A 20,222-nucleotide genomic window follows, 5' to 3' on the forward strand; every position below is an offset into this window, starting at 1 on the left:
CGCACCAATTTTCTCCTCACATGACATAGCAGCAAGTCTCGAAGATCAGCTATTGTCATTGGGAAACAGGAACCAAAACGTAAATAGTCGGAGCGTTGCAAAAATTAGGGTTAGCTAGCAATGTGACCAGCATTAACTTGTGCTAACCAGCACACATGCGATTGTTGATGTGCGGACACGTGCAATTGTTTCTCCTGAATGTGCTCGACATGCAAACTAATTAAAAGTGTAATTCTGTATCTTGGTGATAATGTGCTGCCCCTACAAGAGAAAACACAATCAAATCCGCGTTGAGTGTTTGCTGTAGGATGTATAAAAAGATTGAATAAACCAGTGGTCGTTTATTTGGTAAAAAAACAATCACTTTTCGACTTGTGATTGTCACATGACCAAATTCGGGAAACATCTGAGTCGTGATTGGCCCTGAGAAACTGTAATGTCAATTTCATTTGACAGCAAGTAGAAAATGGCCACTTCATTAGATGATTAACAAATAGATTTTGTTGCTTAATTCATTTTCCTCAAAGACAGTATTAGAATCTCGGGTTTAGACTGGAGACGATACATAGGAAATACTGTAAACAAACTTTTTACTAGACTTCTGTTTTAACCAAGATACCCAGGACCTGTTTTCGTTTGTGGGGGATCACAGTTGGACATGCATCGACCCGATCCGCTCATTTTCTTTTGCTCGACCAAACATTAGACAAATAACGCACTTCATAACCTGTCGGAGGGATAGCTGATTTCTTCTTCCTCCAACCTTATCACTTCCTTCTTACAATTTCCACTTTCATTTAGCTACTGGGTAGGCTTGCCTCAATAGGTGTCACACATATTCAGCCATAAATCGCAGTTAGAATTGCTCAGTGAAAGATGTGACTACTGGAGAGTGGCCTTCAGCTCATTAACACACTTTGACTACTTGTCGGTGTGATTAGTGCTGAAAATATTTTGGTATTTAGATATCCAACTGAAAATTATATTGAATAATCGGATATTTGGATAGAAATCACAATTATATACGTTTTCGCGTGGTTAAAGAAAACCAAAACACAGAAGACAGTTAAACATTTACATTTGGGCTAATTGTTTAGTTTTCCATTTTCATAAACTGTTTTGACTTAAACTGTACACACTGTAGCAGCAGACTACTCTGCCCTATAGAAAAATCTGTAAGATTTTAGACTATCTCCCATAGTTTATGAAACAAAGAGACACCAACAGTAGTATTTTTGCTATCTAAAACAGCACATTGGAGTAAGCTTTGTTAAAAAGTGATTAATAGGAATGGCAACTGCAATCAGTTGAGTCAATGTATGTCCATTAAAGTGCCCCTGTGAAAAGTAAACCAACAGTTTTCGCTACCCTACGAAAACTACCCTACGGGGGGAGTTGAGTCCAGCTAGCTGCTATCGCTGTTAGCATCTAGGACTTCTTGCTCATTCTTGGCAACACATACAATACAAAGGCAGCGTAATTAAATCTTTTTTTTTTTTTAACCATAGATAATTAGCATAGTTGAAGTTGATTTCAAGACAAAAGTGTTGTTGACGTCCATGAATCAAGTGAGCCATTACGCTAATGATTCACTTCAAAATAAAGGTATACCAAGGCATTGTTGTGCATATGTTATCTGGGAAGGTTTATTTTGAAGTTAGCCTTCTTACCACTTTGTTGGCGTGAAATTACTCAAGGACTCGTTTGACTCCTAGGTGTGACATATGATGAGATTACAAATGACGCTACGCCCGCAAACACATTTTATTGACCTACCCGGTGGAGACAAGCGCTAATTACCCTCCTAATTGAAATGAAGCATCTCCTCGAGTGCACGCGACCGCAGACACGCCTTCTTCATGGCACTAACTCACACGTTTGAAACTATTCCGCTGACAGAGATGGGGCCTCATGCTGTTTATTACCAAAGAGTCAGCATATTCATGTGGTATATGGATGCACAGAGATACGAGTCTTGTCATTCAAGCTGAGGATGAAGGTCTCGAAATGAAGAAAAGGCACTGCATGGATCTTCCCCCGTTGTCATGTCTTTCTCTCCTTTTGCTTCTCAATTTTTCTGGTTTCCATGCCCATTACCTCTATTAGTCACCATTGGAGACTGATATGTGAGAGAAAGACATTAGGATTTTTGAGGATTTTAGAACCACCAGACAAGTTTGAGTATCATGAGCAGCAGGGAGATGAATGCAACTTTGTGCCCTAACACAAGGCCAGTTTTCTGTGTTTTTTTTTTTTTTGTCTTTTTTTTTTTTTTGTCTGATGTGAGATGTGCACCATGAAACCAAATTCAAAGTTGACACTTTGATGGCTTTTTTTTCTCTACGGGTACACACACACACACACACACACACACACACGCTGATAATCAAGCCGCATTTTAGGTCAAAGTCAGCAAGATAAGAGTCAGACCTCATTATCTCTGACATGTCTCCAAAAATTGTCCTGTGGTGTAGGTCGTGTTCGAGTAATTTTTCCTGATCTGCTCAGAAAACAAGCCGCGAATACAATCGTGAATGTGTTCAATATTGACCTATTTAGCAGAGTTATGCCTAGCCACGGACTCTGTGACTATGACATAAAATGGAATTATAGCCAATTAGGAGGTCACCCGAAGGTTGTGCTTTTGCCAGACACCAATAAAGCTTGTGTGTTGTGTTTGTAAAATGTGTTTCCCATGTCATTGACTACAATAAAGTTGACAAGGCGTAGTGTTTGCCACCGCAACCTAGCTACCAATTAAGCTAACAGTTAGCCTAGATTTTTTTTTGCGCTTTCTCATTTGTATATTCTGGAAGTATGGATGCTATGGAACACTACAAATTCACTGAAAATTCAAATTTACAATTAATTCTCACAAGCAACTATTTATACCAAGTTATTTATATATTATTATTATTTATATATATATATATATATATATATATATATATATATATATATACAATTAATTCTCACAAGCAACTATTTATACCAAGTTATTTATATATTTATACCAATTAAGCTAACAGTTAGCCTAGATTTTTTTTTTGCGCTTTCTCATTTGTATATTCTGGAAGTATGGATGCTATGGAACACTACAAATTCACTGAAAATTCAAATGTACAATTAATTGTCACAAGCAACTATTTATACCAAATTTAGTCACTAGTTTATCTGGTTAAATAATGAATAAAAAAATGAGTTAATGGGTGTTAAATATCTTGTTTGAAAACCGTGTTCATTAACAGGGTTGTTTATGAACCGAGTTTCCACTATAGATGGGGAAATAGAAGTGGGTTTATTGAAGAAAAACAACTTTTTAAGCCAAGAGAAAGTCATTTTATTTATGAAATATGCAAGAAACAGAGGACGCTCTTTAGCCAGGCACTCTGGAGAACCAACAAGCACGCTGCTTTCATTAAGACCGGGAAATCGTATTACTTTGAATGAATTTGCACTTCATTGCATCAGGATGGGTTGAATATTATTCTGCTTTCATGCACACCCTCTCATATGATCAACATTTTTCCATGACCTTGCTACACCTGCTTCACAATGTGCCAGTAATGTGATAGTGGCCGGGCTCTGGAATACTGATTTGTTCAGCAATATGCAATTTAGTGGCTTAAGCACCGGGGTTAATATTGGTGCTCCCAATTATGCGCATGGCCAAATGTCTCCTTAGATCACAGGTCTCAAACTCGAGGCCCGGGGGCCAGATCTGGCCCCCCACATCATTTTATGTGGCCGGCCAAAGCAAATCTTTCAACTTCCATGTCCCTTGCTAATCTGAGTTCTAAAATTTTGAATGGTCTAAAGCTATAATGAAATTTAGCATAATTTTTTGGTGTGTTGAACTCTTATCCTTTACTTTTGATTTCAAAACTACTAAGCCATCAGTTTGTGGTGTACAGCAATAATACTGGAGACTATTAAACATTCCTTTGGTTTTCTCATCATAACAGACTCTATGAGGGAGGTTGTGTATACAAAATGGCCCCAGACAAAAATTTGGATGAGACCTGTACCTTAGATCTGCCATGGGCAAACTATGGCCTGTGGGCCATAATGCGGCCAGTTAAGCTTTTTAATCCGGCTCGCCGAATTTAGAGAAATTATTAGTCAACAGAAGAGTGATCATGTTAATATCCTGAGGGATAGTGGAACTATTAGTGCTTTAAAACCGTAACTGTTAGCAATTAAAAAAAAAAAAAAGGCTGCATTGTGTTGTAAAAGTAATTTCAATTCAAAAAATGGCTCTTGAAAAACACTTGTAATACTTGAATTAATTTTGTTTCTATTGCAATTAAAGCACGTTTTCTGACTATCACACATTTTTTCTCGTTTGATTTGGATTATCAGCACGCCATCTGGTCCGGCTGTGTGACTGTGACTCAAAGAAGCAATGACATCTAAAAAAAAAAAAAAAACGTATTGTGCAAATATAACAGACACAGTCCGAGATAATGACCGCATGAATACTCCGTAATATGCATTTAAATATTGCATGGGTTTCCAATGGGAAGAAAGTGATTTCGGCATGCTTTGGTGTCCCTGGTCATTATACTGCAAGTGGTTGCACATTATTATCTCAAATATTCACAGGGTTACAAAGACGGCATAGCAACGAACGGGCCCTTTGGATACAGCTGTGGCGTTTCTTGACAGTCACTAACAGCTGTGAGCTATGGCTATAATTAGCATGATGACGGACCCCTGCTGCTGACTTATGACTGTGGTTAGCCTTCCCTCATTAGTGACTACTTTTTGACTTTCAATCAGAGCTCACTTCTTTTTCAACTGTCCTTGCCTTAGCAACATTAACTGTTATTAATGAGCTAAACGGCGATATCGCTGTGGACCTCCGCTACGTCTGTGTATTCTCATACTTTTGACTGAATGTTCGATAAACACCGCTCGTTTGTTTCATCAGGAAGATGAACGCGGGAGGATAGAGAGAGACGGGCAAAAGGAGGGAGAGTTGGGCTCTGAATGGTGGTCCAGGTGTGGGCGGGGTGGGTTCCAAAGCACCGCGTGTTCCAGATGCCTGTCGACGCCAACACGTTTGATTCAAATAAATGGGCCTCCATTAAGCGCTGCAGAGGGCGATAATTGAATTGAATTTAGGATGTTGTAAATCTGAGACATGCAGGGGAGGGTTTAACAGATGCAAAGGGAGAAGTAAGTTTTCGCTTTCTGTCTGCCCTCACACTCTTGTTCAGCTCACTACATAACAGTCTTGGGTCCTAAGCAACCGACTTTTAGGGAGGATACTATTTAAATATGGTTTGGCGAGGAATGTAGGCTATTTACTCTGGCATTTGGCTGCATTTCTTTCAATTCTGTTGTGTTATACGCGCTTTGTTTGGGACCCCCCGGTTAGATCAGTCTAAGGAAGTCAGGTAAATTCTTCATCAACTGTAAAGTGACAACGTAAACGATCACCCTCACAAGAATGATGCGTGGCCCAAAGTCCAAGCCAAAGTCCATAAGATGCACTACATCCACGGGCGTTCGTCATACTTGTCAAAGAAAGGATGAAAGAATTTTCAACCCTGTATCAAATGCGCCTTCTTTGTTTGCTAGTTGAAGACCTGAGCAGTAAATCTTGCACTACAATTAAGTGTGCATCAAGCCACGGCACATTTTGGAACCACTCTTCAGGAAAAAAATGTTCAGCTCAGGCTCGGTTGTTGTCATGGGTAAACGTTAGGTAGGGTACGCAAATGCGTGAAGTGACACATCAGTGATTTCTGTCTCTCATGGGTACCTGCATACCAATTATGTGCATTCTTGGATATATATAGATACAGTATATACATGTATACACATATAGACGGGGACGTCCATACAAGCTAATCGAGAAGCAATAGCTAATCGCCCTCTTGCTAATATACATATGTATATAGTATGTACACAGATAATTTTTGTCCCTTAAACTATAAATAGAACAGAAAATTCAAAATGGACTGATAAGTATCTTGGTGTGGCAGGATGGTGGTTGTCAAGAAGAGGCAATTTTGAAACGTGGTTGGACACGGACATGTACTGTACTGTTTACGAAGCGCTGCTAAAGACGTGGCCATTCCTCGGGCTACTCAACAGTCCGAAGCGATTCATGTTTCTTACCTCCAGGATAAATGCCTTTTTTTCCATTTGTTGGGAGGACTCAGACTTCGTTTTCTGCGGCCAACTGTCGCTTCTGTTTCCGACACGTCTGGCAGAGAACATCTGGGTGTTTTCATTAGCCTCAATGTGGCTTGATCTGTAAGAAAAAAACATGATTGGGTGAGAGATTTGATCATGATTGAGATTCTGGGTTTTTGGAGGATGCTAGGACAAAAACTCAACCACGTACCAAAGACTCCAGTCTCCTGAAGTCCGCCAAATTTCTGCATGGCCTTAATGGCCTTGGTCAAGGCCTCCTTGGTCTGGAGTTGGCCGGTGACTGGGTCAGGGGGTGGGAGGTAACCAAATTTGCTCAGCCAGTCCTGAAGGCAAAACAATAAGATTCAGTCATAGTTCAGAACCGGCAATGTGTGTAAAATCCGACCTGGCGTGAGCATTTTACAGAATCTTCGTTTAAAAATCCACCCAAGTATTTATGATCCTTTAAATGTACATGTACGCGAAAGTTGCTCAACAGGTTTTATCATAAGGTCAACAGTTTTCAATGATTTGCTTGTTAACTTTAACTTTTTCCTAGCTCCGCTAAGTGCACATTTACGCCACTTATAGAACCGGAGAAAAGAGAATGTCACTGGCTTTAGCATCCGTCTCACACATGCAGTTCATAACTTGTGTCGTATACAGGTATGCATTAAAATGGAAAGAAAGAATATTGAACTTTTTTGGATCCAAAATACAAATAAATGAAAGAATGTATAATCTCTTGTGGGAGTTGTCAACTTTAATATTATACAGAAGTGCTTCACAAATGGGGGTATGTGAACCCCGGGGGTACATAAGATTAAAAAATGAAATAGCATCTATTTAAAAAAAAAATATATGCGAGTAATACTTCAAGAAAATATACTGCAAGTTCATAAAAAGGAAGTTTACATTCAGTGGGGCTTTCCAATGTAATTATCTTAAGACCCAGTTTTCCCCATTCTAGAATGGTTCCACCCAGATTGCCACATGCCATCAACTGTCAATTATTTGAAAACTTTATTAATAATGCAGTTGATTTCTTTTTAACCTTTTAATTTGTGTCCACTATGTGGACATTTCTTTTGGATGCCTTGTTTGACTCATTCGGACTACACGACTAAGTCCTAGTGTGCTCGGTAGAGGACATCTGGCCTTTTTAATGATGTCTCATGTTTTTGGGATAAATAATATAAACAAATTGACTGAAGACTCAATCAGACTCACAAATGTAAACATGTTTCGGCGCCTCACTTTTTTGCAACTTTTGGCTTGACCCATTCAGAGTTCGACACAGCGAGTTACACGTCGACAACTAAAAATAGCTCGCCTTGAGAAAGTAATCGTTCTTTTGTTCAAAAGATGACATCCTCCGAGAAGACTTCTCACACCATTTCAAGCGCTCTCCTTTAAACAAATCGAGATTAAAAAGAGATGGATCGCAAACGGGAACGTCACAGTTGAGTTCAAGTGTAATCAGTCACAAACGCACATCCTTCTCGCTGGTAATACAAGTTGACACGCTGGTAATTGATCATCAGTTTGCCTCCAAATCAAGTGGAAAGTCACTTACTCAAATGACACTTCTCACAAAGCTAATTCAAAGGGGCCTTGACTTACGAGCGGAGTTTGCGCCGTGATCACACTCGAAACACACCCAGTGCTGCGCTATCCGTGTTTGATTTGTTGATTTTTTTTTTTTTTAACTACAATTGTAGTGATATATCTAGTCATATTTTATTCACCTAAGTCCAGAACATGGATCATGTAACAACATAATCTCGTTTATATAAGACTCGTCTGTTGGAAAATTGCCACGGATGACAGTTCTTATGCATATAAAATTTAACAAGACATGCAGCATTTTGCAAAGGAGTCATGATCATACCATTCCGCAATATGTTGCTTTGTGTTCCAATGAATTTGCTCTTAATTTGAAAAGAAAAATGTGTTTTTCTTCATTCAATTAAATTTGCTGATACCTGCAAAAACACATTTCACATACCCATTCGAGACCTGCTGCTCTACAGTGCTCCAATACTGATATTGATCTGATACAAGGAATGATACATGCTTTTTTTTTTTTTGAGTATAAAATGTCAGAAGAGACCTTTGTTGTTTGTCATGTTACATATTACAATTAAATAAGGATTGGCATCTTTGTTTTTTTCAAGCACTTTAATGCACTTGGGTATTTTTTTCAGTTTTAGACAAAGTTGTACCCTGTTTAAACACTGTAAAAAGTTGTCTAAAGTTGTTGAAAGGTGTTTTATGTAGGTTTTATTTATTAATGTTAAAAAGGATATTTTTTTAGGTATACCTATACAATTTTTATTTATAATAATATTTATAGTTGGCGGGGTACTTGGGAGAAGGGGGCGCTTAAGTGTTTGTCTTTCCTAGCAGGGGCTTTGCAAAATATACTTAAAGCACTGGTGTGGACAGATATGATCTAAATCTTTTTTTGGCTGAAACTGTAAATTAATCCAGTCCATCTTTTAAAAAAAAAAAAAAAAAGGTTTAAAAAAAAATTACTCGCAGAAATATACTTGCATTGTATTCGTCCTTGGGCTGTGTACTGAAAACCTGCTCCAAACCTTTTGAGAAATGCCGAGGACATCAAACGTATATGTTCAGGTGAACATCTGACCTCTTCCAGCGATGGTGGTAACATCAAAATTGAAGTTGCGTTTTCTTGTCCGTGGAGAGATTGCATCATTGTACGTGCGCCAAACAATAATACTTCAATGTCACCCGGTGACTACAGTCATGCATGCTTATCTTTCAGGTCAGCGAATTGAGATTGCCAAGGAATGAAATTGTGGAGGACGCACTTCAGAACATGAAGCAGACAAACTTGAGCCATTTCCAATTTGTATACAGGTCAGACAAGGGTGTGGGTGATACAACACATGCCCCTTTAAATATGGTTTTGGTGCAAACACTTTTGAGTCACTAATCTTTATTGATTTCTCCTCAGACTTTAATTGTATTAAGCTTCGCAATTTAGCAGCGAGGCTAGCAAGCATCCACAAGATTGATCCTCGCCTCTCATCTGCTGCTGGTTGGTGAATTCCTTCAACGGAAGGTCACGTGTGAAGGTGAGTAAGGTTTCACCTAAAGTTATTTTTTCCTCTTCCATGTGTTGCATGCATCTGTCATCATATGAAATTCCATACATTTGCATATTAGCATGACCGGAAAGGCTAAGCAAAAATCCTAAGCCACTTTCAAGTGCCGCCGGTAGTGTGGTATTTGCGTTTGGTATACACTGTGATAAGTGTGAAGCAAGTCAGAGTACTTTGAGCACCTCGGTTCCAAAGATTTTTTTTTTTTCCGCTCTGGGTACCCGTTTATTGTACGGTGACGGGAAGAAGTCAAGCTAACCACAGCAATTTGTGTTCTTGCTATGCTCGACAATAACACACTTTCGCTGTGGTGAAAAGGCCGACTAAAATAAACTTGACTTTCACTAATAACAGGTGAAGATCAATTTTCTTAGCACGGTGATATTTTAAAGCAGAACCCGGCAGTACGTAGTATAATTACAGTATAATTGCTAGCTTGACTCATCACTGACGTCAATACACTGCATTGTCGTGAATTCAAGTTTGATTGCTAAACTTGCAAGATGCTTAAAAATGATTACGGTGCCTGTTGTCAGTGGCGGAAACACTTGATGCTAGCAGCTTGCAGCCCTCCACTACGCCATATTGACTGGCGACAGCTGTTGGATTACTTTTCCGGGAAGTTAATTAGGGGTAAATGACGCAATTGACTCAGTTGCCATTCCTACTGATCACTTTTTATTGAAACGGTATTACTCAAATGTGCTGTTTAAGCAAAAATCACTGGTGTGTTTTTCTGGAGCGTAAAATAATCTGCTGCTATTCACATTTTAAATTTGAGTTTAAAATAAAGGGAGAAGTGTCTCCTGTTTTCATAAGTGTTCTTCAATCAATCAAGAATAATTTCATCTCTGTGAATTCCCAATTATTCAATAGTATTTTCAGTAGGATATCAAAATACCGAATGAAAGGGTTGAATGATATAAGACCTGCTACCTTCACGGGTTATCATGCTGGTTTTTTGTTTTTTTTTTAGCCCCCCACTCTGGACGTTGAGTCTGCTATTTTTTATATTGGATCACTAAATAGTCGTGGTATTAGGTCCAGCTTTTTTCTCACCTGAGACAGCTGACAACAGTGAAACTGTTACTTTGCTTTTTGCAACATGTCTTCATCATATTTTGGCTGATTGACTTTCATGACTTTACTGTGGAGTCAGCCAGTCCTTTCCGCAAACATCTTACGGTGATTTGCTCGCCTTTTAACTGGAACATGAAAAAGGGAGCAAAAACTCCCGGCCGCGTGTGCATTTTAGAGTTCATTTCAACGTTCTGCATTGAGGGTTTTAAAAATGACAAAAATACATTCTGACAGTATAGACCAAACTAGCAACTGAATCTTAGTTTTTGTTATTGATGCCTGTAGAGAAAATTATAAATGGGAAAGATGAAATGAATGATAAATTACTTTATTAAACAAAACTGTAACAACTTTTCAGGTTTGCATAATGTAGTTGTTTTGATTGTATTTTTTTTCATTAACTCATTCACCGCTAGCCTGGTAAAAACGGATTTTTGACTTATATGGCTGTGTAGTTTAAAGGGATCTTTGATAGTCAATAGTCGTCAATGGTGAAATAATCCTAAATTTTTTATTCCCCTCACCACTATTTCCTGAGGGAAACAAATGAATCAAATAGGGATTATGTTGAAATTTAGCTGCTTCGAAAGAAGTTTGCTTTTGATGGCGTACAACATAACTCTTCTAGAGCGTGAATAGGCTCATTCAAACGCCATGGAAAAACAAATGGAATGTTACAGGTAGGAATGTAATCAGACTGCAGGAAGATATTTTTGCCTCCCAACATTACAGTCTACAACTCGGAATGAAAATTGAACATGACAAATGGGCTGTTACTCCATTTAAAAATATTTCATAGGGTATTACGAAATTCAATTTTCATTTAAATGCCAAACTTAGAGGATTGCGGATGTTATAATCCTCCCGCTCAGCCTACAACCTTCAAGAGGCCATTTCTCAAAGATCAAACAGACACATACAGTAATAATAATAATATAAAAAAAAAAAAACAAGAAAATCACCACACGGCACAAATGTATTCTGCCTTCTACTCTATCCTCCACATGCACACCTCATTTAGGCTTAAGCAGCTTCTCGGCAGGCTTTGACATACTCCCATTCTTTGTTACTGTACTTGAATGTGAGGATGTTTGCACCTCGGTAATCCTGGACACAGGAACCTGTAATCCTTTAATACAGAAAAGACTTGGCATCAGCGAAAAGCTTAAAATCTGAATGGACGGGTGAAAAAAAATCGGAAATTTGCATTCAGAGCAAAATAATGAATCGCGTATAAAGGAGTGGCTATAAATAGTATTTGCAACGCCTTTGGCTTTGAAAACATGGCGGCATACACGCTCTTATGGCTCATTAGGGTTGAGCGGTGGTACTCATAATTTGAAGATCTATGTGATAATTATGGACACGGTCATGTGTCTGAAAGGGTGGAGACTAATTTTATGGTACAAATGCATTTACGTACGCGTGAAGCTTTTAATCTACGAAGCAATGGCGTCTGACGGCGCCCACACTAAACCTAATGAAATCCTCTTTTACATTATGTATTTATTGATATGCAGCTGAGGGTGAATCACATTTCTTCTCTGAGGCATCTGCTTGTTCGCCGCAAACACGTCTGAAGAAGAACCCCGCGCTTTGTGCGAGACATTGATTAATGTGGGCTCAGAGCTAAATTGAGCATCAATGTCGCGTTTGAAACCGCAGAGGGAAGCTGAAATCCGTGGGACAGAGGGCAAGGGATAATGTTCACTTCTTTGAATGGGATTTTGATCATTTTTCCTCACTTTTTTGGATGGTTGCGGAAGAACTGGATCCAGACTTTGGTTGGTTCTACTAAACAGCTTCGGTAGCTGGAAGGAAGGCTGGTGATGAAAAGGTCTAATGATTGCCGAAGTTATTAGACCCTGGGAATCTATGCAATGAGGGGAAAAGCAATTTCAGTGCGCGAGTGGAAATCTGTTGAGGAAGTGATGCCTTCATTTATGCTCTCCATAGCGGGGGGAGTCACATGTCAATATAAGGTGGTACTTCATTTAAATTTGTTCTTTCCAGTCTATTCAGGAAAGAAAATGTCAGGGGTGGGCATTTTACAATTTTTTTTGCTGATCCGTCATTTACAGTCTCCTTTTTGGAAGATTACTCCTTCGTCCGTCAGTCAAAAAAAAAAAAAAAACCTCTCCCATGAAAATAACGCAACAAACGCCTCCTCATTGCCTGTGGAAGATATCCCAAAATTCTTAGCTGAACTATGTGCAAGCGATTTATTCATTCGGATCACATTTATAAAGCAAAACAACACAAAAATCTCCATCTCCAAAAATCTCCATCTCCAAAATCTCAATACTCAATTCCAAATGTTGCTTTTTACTTTAGACCTGTATGTGTTGAGAAAGATTAAGCACCATATACATATCAGTTCATGAAAATGACGCGGCCTCCTCGCCCTCCTCATCTCAAGGAGGAGAAAGAGTTGCTCAGTGCAATACATGAAAGACTGCATACTAATGCTCTAGCATTCAACTAGTTATTCCTGGTTACATGTATGTAACATGTTCTCAGAAATTTGGAAGATTTAACTGGGTGAGGTGCAAAGCCGTTACCAGTGGTGACGATTACATCGACGGATTAAAATGACAAAAAATACTCGAAAGCTAACTTGTTGCTTCATGTCAACACATCTCGGCTATTTTCAAGGTATTTGAGGGTACGCTGGCTGACAAACATACATCCAATTTGTATTATGCAGAGAGTTTAACTGCATTTCTGCAGGTATTAGGTATCATTTTGATTTTCAAACTAAGTACAACTCAATTGAAACATGAAACAACCTATTAAAAATCACAAAGGGTGCATCATTGAAAACCACATTATTAAAAGAATACCAAATAAAACAAACAAATGAATCTCTTGGCTAATGACCTTTCTATTCACGCCAGCTCAATTAGACCACACACACATTCCTACCTTTGTTTGTGACACATCACCCCCTTAAATGAATGGCTGTGTCACACACACATGTACGCACAACAAGTTCGGTAGCTATGGTGTCGCCACGGCAACATCTCCGTGAAGCGTCACCTCATGCATGTGACCTCTTGGGCCTCACAATCCCTCCCTGTTTAAGCCTGATGCACAGCTGCTGCCTCGCTTCATGATCATACTCACTGACAGGAAATGACCCCGTCAGAGAAATTTAACCTCGTGACCTTGATGATTCTCAGGGGTCATGGAGGGACCTAGTCTATTATAGCGTTGACATGGTTCCGAGCTATACCAGACACTTTGAAAGGTTACTAAGATACACCAGAATCCCAGTGTCCCAGCAGTCAAATTATGAGGACACGTCACTTTGATCCGAATTTTCATCATTTCTTTCAAACGCTCCTCCATTTAAAAGAAATTATGAAAATATAGATAATCCGGTGTGATTTAACGCAGTTTTTCTCTTCTGATCACCGTGGGTAATCAAGGAAACAGTCAAATGCCCATCTTGACTATGGAGTGGAAAATGGATGAACAAATTAAGAACTTATTTTGGGAAGGAGTCTTTAATTAAGAGTATTGACATTGCTGAGCTGAGTGTTAAAGCAACCCAGAGAGGCATGCATCTTCCAATAATCTCACTGCTTCGAATTTTGACGTTCTCAACACTGCTTGCTTTATAGGAAGGATAAGTATAGAACGTTACAGTATTGCACGATTAACTGGCCTAGAATCACATCCATCATGAGGATATTGATTTTTAAACGTGTGTTCGTAGGTGACGTTTTACAATTAAGACCTGGCTAGCTTCAAGTTTAATAAAAGCCGAATTAATCAATTCCATTTAATTTACGTAATATGTTGAGGAAATATGATAAAATGTTAATGAAAATGATTTACATCAACCGTATCTAACTAATGACTGAAGTATCATGTCATGTTTTCTTTTTAGTGGCATAATGACAGTTTCATCAAATTCTTTTCAAATATTTCAAAGAAAATGTGCCCTGCTGAATGTGTGTAGTTAAAAACTAAAAACGGTGTCAAATGTCTGAAAAGTATGACCAATTGCCAAACCTGTAAAATTATTAAAGCAATCATTAAAATATCTTTGATTTTGTCACACTGACTTGTTGGAAGTCATCACAAAAATCTTCAATCACGTCAAGCTTGTGATCATTTAATTATAATGTAAAATTCATTTTGATATCCATACCTATTATATAATTGCCGATGGTCAACCCAATCAAGTAGCAAGTTAAAGGGTAGGAAGTGCAAAATCTTTTATGAAGCATAACTCATTACAAAATGATTAGAGAGTCTGTGAACAGCAGTTTAATCACTAAATTCAATTCTGAATCCGTTCCCTGTGGTTTGAAGGTTTGAGTGTTCCACCCTCACCATGTCAGGTATTTCCCAAGCTGCGGCGTGACAGAAGCCATGCGAATTGGGATTTCACGCCTGCGTCATTGTGTATCGGCAATTTGGGTTGATGAAAGTTTGAGACTTCTGTCGGCTTCGGTATGTCAAAATTTGTTCCTTCCCGAATTCAAAAACATTGCTTGGCATCGACTATTCCGGATTGTGCATGGGAAACTGTGCAGTATCTCTAAGATGTAGGCTGCTTTCCCATCTTTCCCGGTAGCCCTAGTGGTGGAGAAAGTAACTACACCTGAAATGACTTAAACTTTGTTGAGTGTTTGGAAACTTCTTAGACATGATGTATGGGTTAAATATGAAAACATGAAGTCTTTGCTTTGTGACCTTTAAAAATGGCATTTTTTTTTTTTTTAATTTGAAGTTACTCAAGACATGCTGAAATTCCTGCACCCTTAAATTGTTTATTGTATTTAAAAGCAACTACGCCTCTACAAATATGCATTCTGAAATGCAGATGAATAATAATGCATATAAATCAATTGTAGAAAGACACGGATAGAACTGTGACTCCCTACACATATTGAGCAGACCACCAAATTTATCAGGAGCTCTCTAAAAGACTTTCACGAGGAGCGCTCGAATCCAAATCTCATCACATTTTAATCTAGGCCGAGCCTTTATTGGTCATTAGGATCAATGAGAATTAATTGGACCATATGCAGTGAACTGGAACAGAAGGGGATGGACTCCGAAGCATCCATTAGTTCAGATTTCAGCTCAGTGCATGTTGCGCGCAGAGAGAACCCTCATCTTTGCCGAAGCGCTCAGTGGCGTCACTCCTGGAAGTATTTGGCCGTACCGGAGTAACGGAGCGCATATAATGAGACATCAGTCTGATGTGGTGAAACGGTTATAGAAGATTCTGGTAAAAGTGCTCAATCTGACGCTGCCTTAATGGCATATCTTTATTGTTTCGTAGGGGAAAAAAATATCCGATTTAGAGAAAGGAGCCATTTCATTCTATCTTTTATCAACAGCTGTTAAGTACAGCAGTAATGGAGGGTACTTTCATGGGCCTCCAATTAAATTTGGAACATTTTGCCATCTGCTGAAGATGAAGTTCCATTCGTTAGTTTGTTGTTGTTATTCTTGAAAACCTTGCCTTTCATTTTCATTTAATATCGTCGGAAAGCGGATAAACATATGTTTGTGGTAGAATTTTAGAAATGGAATGCGCTCTCGTAATTTGAAGGTCAGTGAACGCCCGACCTCAAAGTCATACGCTTTCCCGTATTTTCTTTTTGCCACGTCCCATTTCTGCTGAAACAACATGACAGTATCCACAAGAAAGCTGACATGATGGCCCTGGATGGCCTCTGCATGCTGTCAGATTTCTAAAATTTCTGTTCTTAATTATGAATGCGTTGTTCAAATTGCAACGCCTTTCTACTTCCTTTATATACTTTTCGCAGCCTTCATTATGTAACTGTCACGGCCATCAAGCAGTTCCGTTTCAACCTCTGCATCCTCTTTCTTATACCTGTCAAAATATTCCTGAACAATAGATTAAACCCACTTAGGTTACCCAGGTCGACTTTTCTGTTTCCTCTGTCAACATCGTGGATTTTTCCACTGCATAACCTTCTCAAAAGCTTCAAGTAGGGCTGTCAAACTTTTCCATACAATGGCCACATACAGAGAAATTATACAATGGAAGGGCCATTTTGGCTACTTATTTTTTTAGTTTGATAAAAAACACCCAAATCAGTCAATCAAACAGTATATTGCTTATATATTCATGTTTTGTTTTGTATTTTTAACCTCTAGCTGAACAGCTTTCTCCAAGGCAATTAGTAAAGATTTTTTCAGTATTTTATGGTGGTCAATGACACTATTAAACCACTATAGGATATCTGCCTGTGCTCCGAAGAACAGCCAAATCAGACCCAAAACCGGAGCATTATGTCATAAGATGATCACAAATTTGTCCTTGGCATTGACATTGAGAATATATAGGAGGAAAACAGTTTTGGTTGTACACATTTTCATTCACCACAGGGTAATGAAATGTTATTTACTTTTAAATAGTTCATTTTTCACATAAAATGACACAAAACCCCCCATAGTTTGGACACCACTGGCTTAAAGGGACTGTGTGTAAGATTTAGACTAGTTTTCTTTACGGGCAGCAGGTGGTGCTGCATTTACCATTCTCCGTAGCTATAATAAACATGGCCGCCTCTGGAGAAATGCCACCCCCCCATGTATTATCATTTAATGATATCTAGACCTACGATTATATTTAAAACATACTGTTGTCATTTTATGCTTTCCTTTTTAAAGAAAAATTGTCTTAATCTTACACACCGTCCCTTTAAATGAACACTTAAATCATTTTTAGCAGGAAAGAAAACTTTGTCCATCATTCATTTTATGAGTGTTTAAATTTAATACCTGAACATTTTTCCACTTGCTTTCGAAAAGGGCATCGCTTGTTCTCAGGGCTCAGGTAATAACCAATCACGATTCAGCTTGCAAACGTCACATGACCAAATCCAGAAAAAAAAGCTGGGTCGTAAGACTAAAGCACATGTGATGTCGTTTTCCGTAAACAGCGAGTGGAAAAATGTGCTTTTAAAGGTGTTAAGTCCTCATGAAAAATACAATTATTACAATTACAAATTCTACATTTTTTACTGATGGAATTGGCTAAATAAGTTTAGCATCCGTGAAAGGAAAGGGCCAAGCTCATCAGTCATAATTTTGAAAACATTTTTTCAACTGCAGAATAACACGTGCCCACTGTATGTTCTGCCATTGTGTGCAACTTACAAAACACACAATACTACCAATGCATTACCATTGTGATCTTCACAATCCCTCTGGTGTCAGCTCAGGAGTTATGGCAGCTGTTACATACCCTTTGACCATGCATGTGCGAAAATACATACGCGAACACGCGTGCGCAAGCTCTTATGTCTATATGTGTTTTGATTTATTTTTAGAATTTAGTCTTGCAAGTTACAGCTCATGGGTTCTTTTTGAGGAACATGGGCAGTCAGTCTAGCAAATCTAAACACAGTCAAGTGAAAGCAGTCACTGAGATGGAAAATTTGCCAGCCTGTATCCTAACTTTGCATGTGTTTCTCATTGTTTTCGATTGCAATCATGAAAGCGCGAGAAGAGCTTTGTGAACGTTTTAGACTTCTGTTTGAAGGTTAGGAGTTTTTAATTCAACCAGCAGCATTTTGCAATGTTTGTAAACAATAGCCACTACTTAAGCGATATCTTCAGTTTTTTTTTTTTTTTTTTTGCTGCACTACTTTTGCAGCGGTGCAAGCAACTTTTTCATGTACAGTACAGTGATCCCCCCTACTTCGCGGTTAATGGGGGTGTCAACCCCCCGCGAAGTCTGAAACCCGCAAAGTAGGGTATCAGTTCCTAGATTTCTATGTACGCCCCAATATAGCCGCAGTAACCATAAACAATCCTTTTTTTTTTTTTTTGTATTTTTTGCCTATTTTATTTCTTTTCTCCTATTATTTGACATTACATTATCCTTATTAACATTATTGTATATTCATGAAATAACTAATATTGCTTAGTTTGTTGAGAATTTGTTCTGAGGACTGGTTATCTGCACCAAGACTCCGGTGAAAGATTACGCAAGTCATCACGTTGAACTTCACATTTATTTTGGCTAATGTATGGTGTATCATGTAGTATCTGTTGAATAATAAATCAACAGCCATGTTAAAGTCAGTCAACTAACATATAAACACTTGCCGAACTTTAATCTATGACTTTACTGTATTTTTAGCCGACATTAGCCGGTTAGCAACAACTAACAACAACTACTAACTATAAAGTGCAACCTCTACACAAACAAACACGTAAACAGAAAAAACACTCATCGCTTACTAAACATAGGCAGTAGCGTGCATTATCAACATAAATGACAATAAACTATAAATATGAGCTTACGTCGTCATTCACTACGTCACCGTAACGAGCCGAATGACGCACCGAGAAGGTAAAATGTGAAACGGAAATGCAGCGCTACCCGACAAATTAAAAGCATGCATTTCAAAATAAGATAAACGTCACAAACTCTAACGCTTGAAGAATTCTTAACATAGTTATTAACTAATATTACTTAGTTATTTGATGAATACAGTACTGTATAATGTACTTTTTTGCTTTTGTTTTAAATTTTTGCGCATTTTTTAAATAACTATTTTTTTTTTATATTTTTAATTTTTCCTGGAAAAACCCGCGAAGTACTGAGACCGCGAAGTAGGAGGGATCACTGCATACTCATTTAAGTTTTGTAAAGCGTATACGTCTCAGAAATGCACATCAAACCAAGTGAAGCAAGCTGAGTTTCTGGCCACTGGCCATTGACGCTTATTCTCTGCCGCCCACTCTGGCTTTTATGATCATCCTCAGCGCCTTCATTTCACATTTCCGAGAAATGATATTCCGGACTATTCTGACTCAGACACCACAAATGCGATCGCCCTCATCACTCTTCTTCTTTTTTTTTTTCCTTATCTACGCAGCTGCAACTTGTCGAGAATGACCATCTGAGATTACGCGGCAGCGCTCGGTCTAACATGTATGCGAGTTAATTAGGAACATAAATGAAGAACAGAAATGATTTCGCACACAAACAAACCACTTTTATCAGAGCCCCGTCGGTTTCTGCTAGCAATTTGAGAGCCCTGCCGCAATTCCTTTTGGGTTTTCTTGATCATGTTATTAAAGTAGACTATTGGCAGCTCAGATGGCAAAGCTATAGATTATTTTTGGCGTCAACACTGAAGCCAGCGCAAACACCACAAACCTCTGTAATTATACGATCTGGTCAATCTTTTGAAAAGCAGCAGGAAAGCCAAACTTTGATCTGGTCAAAGAGAAGAGGGGCGGTTCTACAGTGGTTAAAATAGAACTGTCCACATGGACTTGATTTGAGGTTTCATATACAGGCCGCTCTATAGTGGCTACTCTTGTAATAAAGCCGCCCTGGAAATGCTTTTGCGTAATCTTCATTTCAGAAGGAAAAGCACAACTCGCATTACTAAGATGCAAGAGAATTGTATCGTTAAACGAAAGCGGTTCAGGCCAAACCATGCTGTTACTAAAAATAGACTTCTTCTCTTATTTTTACTTTTAAATATGGTTGATTTGGGAAAAACATTTTTCCAAAAAGAGTAATCACAGTATTGCTAAAACAACCGCAGATTAAAAAAAAAAAAAAATCTATATAATTTGCACATTAAATCCATCCTTGTAACTCAACCAATTATTTTTTTTTGCAATAGCATTTTAAACGGGAGAATGAATGTTCTGAAATACTGTATTGTATTTCCAGTATTGCATCAATGAGAATAATGCTGCCATAAGAACTACATGGCAGATCCGCATTGATGCAACTATGACTTCTTCATGATCAATTAATCAAGCATTTCTTGCCATACCGCTGTACATTAAAATTATAGTCAAACAATTTATTGATAAAATGTTTATCTTCATGTCGCA

At 38.4% G+C, this 20,222-nt stretch overlaps 1 protein-coding gene and 1 long non-coding RNA gene across 2 annotated transcripts in view; one reads left to right on the top strand and one right to left on the bottom strand.

Annotated features, from left to right (window-relative positions):
• LOC148411726 (uncharacterized) overlaps positions 1 to 9,249 on the top strand; it is a 39,397-nt gene extending 30,148 nt beyond the window's left edge. The window contains exons 2-3 of the long non-coding RNA XR_015867952.1: positions 8,939 to 9,033; positions 9,131 to 9,249. This is a non-coding gene — a long non-coding RNA (uncharacterized LOC148411726). The remainder of the gene's footprint in view (positions 1 to 8,938; positions 9,034 to 9,130) is intronic.
• Positions 1 to 20,222, bottom strand: part of LOC148411727 (matrix metalloproteinase-17-like) — a 56,824-nt gene that overhangs the window by 28,255 nt on the left and 8,347 nt on the right. The window contains exons 2-3 of the mRNA XM_088435045.1: positions 6,359 to 6,491; positions 6,130 to 6,265 (exon numbers count right to left, since the gene is read on the bottom strand). Coding sequence (XP_088291171.1) covers positions 6,130 to 6,265; positions 6,359 to 6,491 — 269 coding nt within the window. The remainder of the gene's footprint in view (positions 1 to 6,129; positions 6,266 to 6,358; positions 6,492 to 20,222) is intronic.

The sequence above is a fragment of the Hippichthys cyanospilos genome, chromosome 15, assembly GCF_059441005.1.
Source record: "Hippichthys cyanospilos isolate Australia breed blue-spotted pipefish chromosome 15, RoL_Hcya_1.0, whole genome shotgun sequence".
Lineage (NCBI taxonomy): Eukaryota > Metazoa > Chordata > Actinopteri > Syngnathiformes > Syngnathidae > Hippichthys > Hippichthys cyanospilos.